Source organism: Oryzias latipes, chromosome 22 (genome assembly GCF_053564925.1).
Source record: "Oryzias latipes strain Hd-rR chromosome 22, Olatipes_Hd-rR_3.1".
Lineage (NCBI taxonomy): Eukaryota > Metazoa > Chordata > Actinopteri > Beloniformes > Adrianichthyidae > Oryzias > Oryzias latipes.
Window position 1 is genome coordinate 6,480,468 of NC_136258.1, and position 12,250 is coordinate 6,492,717.

Here is a 12,250-nt window from a genome sequence, read left to right on the forward strand (position 1 = left end):
TCCTTACATTTAGTCACATGTATAAGTTATATCTGGCCCTTTGTGGACAGACCCTATGCTGATGTGCCCCTCAGTGAAAATGAGTTTGACCCACCTGGTCTAGTGGGTCTAGATGACCCAACTCCCAATGTTAAAGTGCCTAGAATAGTACAAGGGTTACATGTTTTTCTGGAGCAGGTGACGCCTCTTCATTCAGGTTAGAACAATAATGATTAAACTCTGTCCGTGTCATTCAAGTTGTTCTCTATAGGAGAATTAATTTGAATCAAAAGCAAACGTAAGGAAATTGACCAAATCGTCTTTTAGTGTTGAATGTCAATTTTAACCCTTTTGTCATAACTTAGAAGAGATGGATCCTAAAAATAACGAAAAGGCGTCCAACTTTAATTATCCTCTGATTAAGTCTAGAGTCTCCCTTTGGGACCCCTGGTGAACTGGGGGCCCTAACATTTGCATGGGCTGAAGGTAAAAACCTTTGCCTCAAGCTCCACTTTAAGCTGGAGCAGCTCTGTGTGGACGATGGGATGCACAGATGCACTGTGCTTGTTTTTGAAACGACCCCAGAGTCTGACCTCAAAGAGGGCTTGTGTCTGCTGGTTCTAAAACCTAAAGGTAGAAAGAGTGAAGTAAAAGAGGGAAATCAACAAGCAAGTCAAAAATCCCCCCCCCCCCCCGTTACAGATCCGTATTTTTGTGTGTGATAGATTACCAGAAGGAAAAAAGGCCAGGCATCAGTGCTGAAATGAGAGACAGAGCTTCAGAAAAACACAAGACACTCAAAGTGTTGATGAGTCATGACAAAAGCTAGCAAATATAAAGAAGGAAAAAGAAACTCTTCTGGCTGTTTCTTCCAGGTTTTTTCAATTCCTTCACCTCATTGGAAAAAATTAGAAAAATCTTTTTAGAGCTTATGTCATATTCTTATTGTGAAATGTTGATTTATGCTGCAGTTTACACACAAGTCTAAATGTCCTGGCCTACACGAAAGGAAAAAGAAAAAAAAGACCAAGATGGATGTCATCATGCAGATGCATGCGTGCACAAAAGCCACACAAATCAGTTTCTCCTTTTCTAAAAAGGCAACAAAGCGTTTGAAAATTGCTGGTTCTTCACCTGATACTGCTTCACTTCTCAGACTGAATGCAGATTGTTTGGCCAGACTTTTTCAGAGGAAGGGATCACAGCCACAGAAATATCACCTGCCATGAAGCTCTGTTCAACCTCCAAGAACTTCACATCCACAAAACCTTCCTGTTTGGATGAAGGCATCAGCACAGGGAAGCTGATCGTGATCTCAGACTGAGCAGCTTTAGAACTTCAGTCTGAAAGCTCACCGGGCTCTTTCAGAGTCAAAGCAGAGACTTCAGTTCATCCTCGGGGGGAAAGGCCAGGCCCTCTTCCTAAAGATACAAACCACACCTTTATGCACAGGTACAGCTTCCTGTCTGAGCAGGAAACTCACGTCTTTCAACTCTCAGAACTGCTCTTCCTCAGCTCAACTGGCCTTTGTTGCACCTGAGCTCCACCTCTGTCACAGAGCAGTGCCGCCGCTCCAGGAAGTGTTTTGTGTCACCTGTGGGTGGGGCACAGAAGCAGAGACAGAAAAAGTAAAGGAGGGGAACAGGGACTTGTGGGTCAGACAGTTAAATGACTTTCAGGGTTCAGGTTTTTCTAGCAGGTCGACAGGTGACGCCCCCTCTTCTTCCTCCTCTGCCCGGGGGCAGCAAAATCTAGAAGAGTGTGTTTTGCTTGTGCCTCAGGGGTCAGAGGAACCGCAGCCGGCTGAGGCGCAGCCGAGGCCCCGCCCCCCTGCAGCTACACTCCACCTGTGTCTGGAACAGGTGAACCGGCTCGAGCTGTGGCTGCTCACAGCGGAGCAGAGCGTGGCGTCTGCTGGAGCTGCCATGCAGAAAGGCGTAGAAGAGCAGCTCCACACCTACCAGGTAGGCTCCGCCCCTCCAGGATGACGGCACTCCCATGTGTACAGGTGGCCTGTCACCTGTCTTTATGGGAAACTGAGTGAGTTTCGATCATTTGTTAAGTTTAGCGACGCTCATTCACAGTTACCTGGCAGGTCAGGTCATGTGCCCTGGAGGCTCACCTTTCTGTCGCCAGTGAGAAGAAACCCAACTCCCCAGCAGCAAAGGTCAAAGGTGGAGAGTCTGAGCCGTGTGACGCGGTGTGTTTGTTTCCACAGCAGCGCTCACACCTGAGCGTTTCTAGGATGTGTGCGGCTGATTCTGTCCAGACGCTGAAGGATTGGATGGACGGTTCTGTTACTGCAGCTTTGCTCTTTGAGCTGAGAGCAAAAACCTGCAGCATTTCAGCAACACATCCAAGCGATGACACTGTTTGTGGTTTAGAGTCACACAAAACCACACTTAGTTGACGCAATGTAAAAACGTATCTAGAAAAATGTTTGGATTTCTTTAGTAAATGGACAGTTGTGTGCTGTTGTGAGTCTCGTTGCATGTTTGTTGTCAAACTGCAACACAACTTTATAGGACTTTTTTATGAGCTTTTTAAAATAAACTACTTTTTATACTTGATAAACACATTATCTTACCGCTTCTAGTTAATTTTTTACAATCTTACTGGGACTTTAAGGAAAACGTTTCCAGCTTCAGCTCAGGCGTTCTGCTCGGCTGCTATAGAAAAGCAGACGCCTGAGCTCCTCCTGTCTAAACAAACACCGATGCTTTTCTTCATGAACGAGACACGTCCGGGGGCTTTTACCAGAAAATGAATTGTCCTTGTGGGTAAAAGAGGCAGAGTGTGTGCTTGGGTGGTGCATCCCGAACACCTGGTTCAGAAGATATACAGCTGAAGGATTTTGAAGAGTTTGTAGCTCATGGGTTCAGTATGTTTGTCTGAACTCAAAGGTCAACAAAAGGTCTGTGAGAAGAAGCCAACACGAATCACCGTCACAGCTGTGAAAGCAAAGCAACAGAAAAAAATCCCACAAACCCAGAGGAAACTAACCAGAATGGCTTTCTGCGTCATGTTCAGGAGATGATTCAGGAGATCGAGGTGAAGGTCTCCAGCCTGTCAGAGCACAGCTGCGCTCTCGACCTGCAGAAGTCACATGAGGCGTCCCAGCGAGAGGCGGCCGAGCTTCTGATCTCCAGACTGGAGCTCCTGAAAGTCAAGCTGGTGTCCTTCCAGCAGCTGCTGCAGGACGGACACGGCGAGGAAAACATCTGTGACGGAGAGCCAGAAGAACAGGTTCTTACCTTCTAAAACGCTTCAGACTGCAAGAAAACGAGCCAAACGTTAATGCCTCTACATGACTTAGAACAAAACAAAAAAAATGTCTGCTGATGTCGGCAGAAAACTCGTTTTTCATCTTTCTGTCTTTTCTTTCCTATTTTTACCTTAGAGCTCTCTCCCCCAGACACAGCCCCCCCTTGAGACGGTGCAAAAGCGCAGCAGCGATGTCCAGGAAATCTTTTCCTCGCCGCAAAATACGCTTCTCAGACAAAGCAGCCTGCAGCAACAGAAGGTAATTCTCATGATTCCTAAATGCATTCATAAAGATGGTTTAGGTATAACGGATCAAATGTTTGGTATTTGAGAATTTCATGACATCAGAGGATGGATCCTGAGAACTGGACCTAATGAGTGTGACCCATAGAAAATGGCCTACTTCCAAAAAGGACGTCAATTCCGTTACCATTTTTCGCTACATGGACGTCGTCGTAGGAACCAAAAATCATCAGTTAGCAGTATTTGATGTGAATCATAGTTAACATTCCTATGGCAACCACTCTTGCCAATCAGGAGTGAGCTTGTTGGAGGCCACACCCTTACCATTTGCCTACTATGTGCAATACCTGTCAATCAAACGTTTTGTACGTGAGACATGAGACCACAAACTTCTACTGAGGCCTTTGAAAGGTCACTTTATAACTTGAATAACTTACCGTAAAGAAAAGAAATATCATGAAAAAGCATGTAGCGTTATTGAGAAGATTTTTAAAAAGTAGCAGAGCAAAACCAGTTGTTCTGACCATAGAATGACTGAGTACAAACTGTTTCCTTTTCCACAGAAGTCTGTGGGATTTTGGCTTCCTGGAGTCAGCGGGTAGTTCCTGAGGGGGTCACTCAGTCCAGTTCTCATATAGTCAATAGAGGTTGATTAAGCAAACAGAAAGGTGTTCAGGCTCTGGTCGAATATTACATCGAGGAATCAATAAAACTTGCATTTGTGTGTGATTGAAGACGTGGTTTGCAGAACCTGAAATGAATGATCAAAAGTAAAAATAACTTCCTTAACAGCATCTAGCTCAGAAAATTAAACAACCAAAAGAATAAAATATTCTAGGGAATCCAAAGACCCGTTTTTCCTGTTTGTCAATTATTGTTTGTTTGTTTGTATTGAGCCTGTATGCGAAGCTGCAACAACCCAATTTCCCAAGCTGAGATGAATAAAGTATCTTTATCTTATTTTAATATTTTCTGCTAAAGTTGTTCTATAAATAACTAAAGTTAAATTGGAAGTTTTAACATTTTGTTTAACACGCTGATTTTGCAATGCCGCAATGAGCATCTTGGATGTAAATATGTGGGAATTACATCAGCATTTATTTTGTTCTGGACACACTGGAAACAAAAATTCATATGATGGTTTAGAGTTTCTCAGATCTGCGTAGCAGTACTTCCGCCTTCGGCAATCCGGCTGACGGTTCGAAGACAAAGCTAGTCCGGGGGGAAGTTTCCATGGACTGCGGAAATGCTGCCACTTAGTCCTGAGAAGATGTGTACAATCTTCAGGAATGCATAACCATCCAAAAGCCCTCTCCTCATCCGCTAACACAAAGCTACAAGCCTGGCCGCACTGCTCCTAGCATGTCTGTGTCTCTTAGCAGCCGGACACGCGGAGATAGCACTGACGTCATCACCCCACCCACAATTTGAATGCTGCTTCATTTTGAAAATGAATAATCATTTCTGGTTTTGACTTTTATTTTTAATTATGCTACACAAATGCTTACACACAAACCTGCAGTAACCTGATTTGAATTTCAAACTGCATCACAGCCTTAAGGGATAAAGATTTCTGATTGGTTGATCACAATAGGAGGGAAAACTCTGTGGCTGACGTCACTAACGGGCAGGAGTCGGCAAGCGGGAGAAGTGCAGATAACTAGAGACTTTTGACGGGCGACTGTCGAATTTTTTCTTTGTTTTAACAATCCGTTGGATGAATCTTCAACATTCATTTTGCTTGTCTGGAAAAGATTCAAGTTAAGATTTTGGAGTTTGCACGGTAAGTTTGCGATTTCGTTCCGTCAACTCAGTTGAATGCAAAAAAAAAAAAAAAAAAAAAAAAAAAAAAAAAAAAAAACTCAGTTGAATGCTAAATGTGTTTTAAGCTAGCTCTGTCAGTACTGCAGACTTCTGGATTACTCGCTGTGGCTGTAAAAGAAATCAATACATTCTAAAAATGATAACTTCTTCTTTTTGTAATAAAAACATAGACACATTGAAGGGTTATTTTTTGCACTGCAGAGTTCACAGGAATGAGCCAGGAATGCTATTTTTCCAAATGTGTCAGGGCTAACTGTGGGAAGACATTTTGCACTTCCTCAGTAAACTTAAGGGTCTGCAGGGTCCATCCTATTCCCAATGTGAATGCATCACAGACCGTTTCTACAGCCGATATTGCAAACTTCAAAATGTGCAGTTTTACCACTGTGTGCATTTTTTACTCTTTAAAAGACTTTTTATCTCATTTAAAAGAGTATATTGCAGAAGGTAGGCCCGTGTCATCTCCTAACTGGTTTTGGACATGTGTTTAAAATAGCGGCTGAGTAGCTCGGTTGGTAAGGTGAGAGGCCATGCAGGAATCCAGGGTTCGATTCCCGGAAGGGAAGAAACAATGGTACTGGGGGCAATCAATGGCAATCAATGGCAAGCAGTAAATATCACTCATTGAGGGTCCTTAGACAGGACCCTTAACACTACCGCCTTCCGTGCGCAGTTCAGCTGCAGCTCACCACTCCCCCAGGGACGGGTCAAATGCAGAAAAGAATTTCCCCATTGAGTGATAAATAAAGTATCCGAAAAAAAAGTAAAGTCATCATTTACTGCTCACCTGTCCAGGAAGCATATAGCATGCTCATCTGAAAACTTTAGTATGTAGGGATGTTCTCAGCCCTCTGTCAGTGATGGTGGAACGACGCTGAAGTTGGCTTCCGATTCGCAAGGGCACTGAAAGAACATTCCACTGCATTTTTTGCACTAAGATCACATTCAAAAACCACTGCTCAAACTTGGATTAAATCATGCATTAGATACTAAAGAATACAATAAACACAGTTTCTGATTTGTGAAACCTTCCGAGCAGGAAAGCCACAAAAAAATAAAACTTCTTGCTGCCTGGAAATTGAAATGTGAGTCAAACATTAGAAATGAATTTTTTGTAATGTTCGTAAGTGGATATGAATGTGAATGGGTAACAGACTGACAGTACCACTAAAGCAGGGGTCGAGAATCTTTGGTTCGCGAGCCATATATGGCTCTGTTGATGGTCACATCTGGCTCGCAGACAAATCTTTAATCATATTTTATTAGACCAGTCCTTCTTGGGCACGATGCGCAGTAGTATCGGTGCTTGCAGAAAAAAAATCTGCGCCAGCACTATCAGTTTACTGTTATCTATTACTTCACAGAGTTTGTACCAGCCAGAAATCTGTGAATCGCCGTCCCTGCAACTGCGCCCTCCCGTCTCTGAGAAAGAGCGCGCAGTTGCAGGGACGGGATGTGTGAGTAAGAAAGGGGGGGGGGGGTAGTGGGCACATTGTCATAACTTAAAAAACACAACCCGTCACTCACTGCAGCGTGAGTGTGTGTTTGGCTCCACGTCTGCATGTCAGCAGTTTTTCTCACATCTAAAGAACATTCAGACCAACCTACGATCACGTTTAACGGATGGAAGTCTCAACGCCTGCATGAAGCTCAAACTCACCACGTATCAACCAGACTAGACCATCAGCAAAACCACCATGCAGCACCAGAAGAAATACTCATTATTTATTAGCAACAGCATAATAATGCTGTTTCAGCATTACAATGTTATTAAAAAAAATCCACAGACTTATTGTACTTTAAAAGTGTTGAAAATACATCAAATGCACACATTCACTTGTATCTTTAGTTTTAAACATATTGTAGCGGACTGAGTTTAACTGGGTGGCTGTTGGGTTGCGTTATAAGTTCCGGAGTTCAATGAACGCATCATGCAGACATCTGATTGGCCCTCAGTTCTGTCGCTCAGCCTGTCGTTGGGAGTTTGGACCAATGGGGTTCAGGGCCATATGAGGGAAATGGGAGGGCTGACGCGGCAGTGAGGGAATAAAAAGTTGGGAGAAGCGCTCTCGTCTCGGCAGGAGAGATTGAGGAGTTGCTGAATTAATTGTACGGCGTTTGTTGCGGTCTACAGTCTTCTTTCTCTTTCGGCTTTTCCCATCGGGGGTCGCCACAGCGAATCATCGTTTTCCACCTCACTCTATCATGGACATCTTCTACCCTAACATTAGCCAACTTCATGTCCTCTGTCAAGACATCCATATATCTCCTCTTTGGCCGTCCTCTTGCCCTCCTGCCAGGCAGCTCCATCTCCAACATCCTTCTACCAGAATAATTAAGATCCCTAAAAGAAGTTGAGTCTCCGTGCCTCAGTGTGGGAAATGGACACTCCATTATTGTTTGGCTCTTTCGAAATTTCATAAAAATATGTCGTTTATGGCTCTCTCGGCCAAAGAGGTTCCCGACCCCTGCACTAAAGTGTAATTCTTCAGTCTCAAACAAAACAAAGAACTAAGCCAAAGTGCTCTAATTAGGTACATGAAAAACTAATGGAAATATTCTGAACAATCAAAAAAATATTGACCACAAACTTCTTATTTCTACCATTATATATACATATATATATATATATATATATATATATATATATATATATATATATATATATATATATATATATATATATATATATATATATATATATATATATATATATATGTTGAAATACCTTCTTCCACAGTTTACGTCTGACACCATCAGCCCTCAGCATCCTAATTAAGACACTTTTGATCTTTTCTTACATTTTTGATCGGGACTGTATCATGAAAAATGAATTAAAAACAGATTTTAACCTTATTTGTTAAATATTTACTGCCCAAAGAAGTAACTTTCTGCATTTCAAGTCTAATATGTCCTCTTAAGTGAAGTGTGGCTGCTTTTAGGGATGTATGGAATTACAAATCTGCCAATAATTGAAAGGGCGTAAAGACAACTAAGCGGGCGTATTTAGAAACTGAGTGAGTGAACCTTAAAACTGTGATGGCGCAATTCTAACCAAGCGACCCCGTATTTTACAACTGAACGGCTGAAATCCTAACTGAGCAGGGATATTTCTAGGTCAGTTCTCTTTTGCGCCCTCACCTTGATTTACGCTCAGTGTTAAGGGGGCGTTTTTGTCACTTGGGGGCGGTATTCAGGGGTGTGTTGTCACTTAGGGGCAGGAACCTTTCTGGTTGATCTGATTGGCTGAAATTTGCATGCCAAGCAGCGGGGCGGGACTTTAATTTTGGGGCTTTAATAGAAATCGAACAGCGGCTGTAACGTGGATTAAAAGCATTAAAACGATAACAAATGCAGTGAATTTCACATGAGAAAAACTTACACCACAAATAAACCAGCTGCACTTTCTTACCTTAGTTTTGGGTCGTTGGTTAATGTTTTAATCCACGTTACATCCACGTTTTTTTTTCTATGAATGCCTCTAACAAGGGGGGGGGGGGGGGGGGGGAGGGCGCAAACAAGTTAGACACAAAGAGCCGACATTTCTAACTGTGATAGTCAAAGAGCCACACCACACACTGACCTGCCAGACACACACACACACAAACACACAATTAAAGCCATATCATTTCCCATAACCCAGTCCTCTCCTTACAACAGCACTGGATTAAACGGAGCCGTTTCAAATTTGAGTGCTTGTTCTGTATTTAACGTTAACACGCATACCGGTGAAAGGTGCACGCTGGTGTGTGTTTAAAAAAGGGCAGCGAGCGCAAAACTGAGTTGGTTGTGATTTATTTTTTCAGTCTTCAATCAGCATTTAACATCCATCAAAGTCCTCATCTTCTGTATCTGGAACAGCTTGGCTACATTTCTATCAAACACGCCGGCTTCCCTTTCCTCATCATCAGAGTCCGTCTTGTTGCCATGTGGCTCCAAAGAACAGTGAAAGCAGACACCTCAGGCCAAGTTTAAGTCCTGCAGTCCCAAAGTGTGGCGTAACTCGCCGGCGCTGCGTCCCGGTAAGGGGGGGAGGATTGACAGCTTTTCACGGTCATCTGCTGGAAGTTGCAGCGCTCAGCCTCGAGTCGTTCTTCCAACACAGGCCTTTCCTTTTCCGCGGAAACTCAGCTGCTGCTGCGTCTTCTTGTCTTGTCGGAGTTGGTTTTCCAGCGTCCTCACTTGTGAAACATGGATTCATTATTTTAAATTCCCTGGCAGCTGAGGTTCGATAAGTTAGAAAGATCTCCACAGATTCGGACTTCCTGCTTCAATAACTCCTCTGATCAACGTTCAAATGTGTCAGTAAGTATCTCAATACTTTTGTATTAACACAGAGAGTGAACCACAAATGCATTTCTGAAGAAAAAAGATCGTTTTTTTGTGCCTTTTAATCAGAATTGTTCGCTTCAAACGGTGAATGCAGACATGCAGCAGCCGGCTGTCAAGGGACCGTCAACAAAGTGCAACCTCTGTGAACTGTGAAACACCACAGTGTAAAAATCAATAATCTCACAAAAATTGCATAAAATTATTACGAAGCATATTCTTGTTACAATACATATTTTGTAGGAAAGTCCATCTTTATTTTATCTTGTTGCATATACTTTTTCAAATTTTAATAGATATGAATCATGACTTAAGTTATCAGTAACTTGACAAGACTTTATTGTCATACTAAAATAAAGAATGTGAATAGTTCACATTGTTTATTTATAGGAATTTTTCATATTTACAAATGGATCAGATTTGGTCAAAAATCCTGAATAGCTCTGAAGGTGCCAAAAATTTTTTTTTTGCATAATCTTTATTGCAGTAGGACAATAAGGTCATGATTAGTCAGTACAGGAGGTTTGGTGACAGAAGCTTTAGTATCTTCAGAGCTATTGAGCATTTATGTTATGATTCATATCTCTATTAAATTTTAAAACTATAAGCAATAAAATAGAGGTTGACTTTCTAACAAAATTTAGTATAATAATAATGTAGCATGACTATGCTGGCGAGTCTTCATCTCCAGTTCATATAAATATATTACATGTATTCACTTTTTAAAAGTTTACCGATTTTTACAGAATGGTGTTTCACAGAGGTTGCACTTTGTTGACGCTCCCTTGGCAGCCGGCTCGCTGCTCTGTTTGCATTCACAGCTTAAAATGAACAAATCTGATTAAAAGGCAATAAAAACAATCTTTTTTCTTTAAAAATGCTTTTGTAGTTCACTCTCTGTGTTAATACAAAATGATTGAGATACTTGCCGACACATTTGAATGTTTATCAGAAGAGTTATTGAAGCAGGAAGTCCGAATCTGTGAAGATCTAATTTAACCGAACTGCAGCTGCTCTATTCCCGTGTTCCTCCGCGTAGCTGATAGCTTGCAGTTTAAACTGTGCCTCATAATCGTGTCTCTTTGCATTTCCAGGGTTTCCAAACGAAGTTTTTCTGCATTATGCTCATAACTGCACCTTTGTACTATGGGGTGGGGGGGGGGGGGGGTGGGGGGGGGGGGGGTCTTCTTCCACGTCCTCTCCTCTCTCCATATCGTTCTCATGCTGTTCTCTCCTAGGTCCTCTTTACCGAAGTCACACAACAACACATTAGGGCCGCTGTGTACTTGTAGGAGAAAATGTAAGATTTTCCCCTTATGATTGTGAAAGTACTGAATATAGAAAATATGATAAAAGGCAGAGAGCCACATGCAGCTCAAGAGCCGCCTATTAACCCCCCCGCACTGAAAAATGAAAGTCCCGCCCCTCTGCCTCGCTGATAAGAGATGCAAATTTTGGCCAATCAGATCAACCAGTAAGGTTCCTGCCCCAAAAGTGACAAAAACGCCCCCTTAACACTGAGCGTAAATCCACATGAGAGCGCAAAAAGGAATTGACCGCGCAAAATCACTTCTCAGTTAGGATTGCGCCTGCGCGGTTTTAAGGTTTACTCACTCAGTTCCTAAATACGCCCACTTATTTGTCTTTACGCCCTTTCAATTATTGGCAGATATGTAATTCCATAGAGATGCCAGAAACTATTATTTTGATTAATCAGATGACATGTAAATGGAATCTCATGGTAGCATTATGCAGCAACTTTTATAAACTACAATATGCTTCTTGCTTGAAGTGTTTTATTTTTTTATGTGCCATCTATTGTCAATTTACTCATGCTAGATTTTAATGTTCTTATCTTACAGTTTAAATCTTGTGATGTGCCACTCTACCTGGTTGGGAACAAATTGAGGAGGCCAAGCTCAAGAAAGCCTTTGTCAACAAATGTAGGCCAGAGCAGGTTCTAAGGAGTAGCAACTGCTATCATCTACAGCAGTGTTTTTCAATCAGTATGTCGCGGGAAATTACCCTCATTTACTGATCTAAAAACATTTTCCATCTCCAGGATATCAGTTCTTTGTTCATCCTAACAGGCCCTGATAAAACAGTGAGAAGTTAGGAATATGAAAGATTGTAAAATACTTTTTTCTTTGTGTTTATTTGATTAAATTAAAGACCTTTTGATAAGAATGACGGTACCGCGATTTAGCCGCAGCTACAGCTGTATTAGGAAAAGATCCGCCCCTTTAACTGTCTCCACCAATTATTCTCGGAGGCTTAATCACATGTCATCAGTCTGACCAATCAGAAATGGTTAAAGTCTTCACTTCCTTGTTCTGATTCTGCTTATAAAGTCACTCAGTTTCAACAAAAATACCAGCTAAAGCTCGTCTTTAGCGGTGTAGCTTTCCACAGAATCCAGTGTCAGACCGTGGAACAAGTGAACAAAACCATGTAGCTCAGAGATGCCAGTTTGTGTGCACTACATCTCCCATGATGCATTGGGCTAAAGCGACAGCGTCTCAGCGCACAATGAATCTTCGTTGTTAAACGTCTTGAAACCACAACGAACAAACATCAAACAGTTTTTAAATCTTTTAACTTAACTTTATTT

General features: G+C 42.1%; 1 protein-coding gene across 3 annotated transcripts in view; it reads left to right on the forward strand.

Annotated features, from left to right (window-relative positions):
- Window positions 1–12,250, forward strand: part of syne2b (spectrin repeat containing, nuclear envelope 2b) — a 129,444-nt gene that overhangs the window by 55,520 nt on the left and 61,674 nt on the right. For all 3 annotated transcript variants that reach the window (XM_023951859.2, XM_078940799.1, XM_078940797.1), the window contains 3 exons: window positions 1,761–1,943; window positions 3,010–3,225; window positions 3,380–3,502. In XM_023951859.2, coding sequence (XP_023807627.2) covers window positions 1,761–1,943; window positions 3,010–3,225; window positions 3,380–3,502 — 522 coding nt within the window. The remainder of the gene's footprint in view (window positions 1–1,760; window positions 1,944–3,009; window positions 3,226–3,379; window positions 3,503–12,250) is intronic.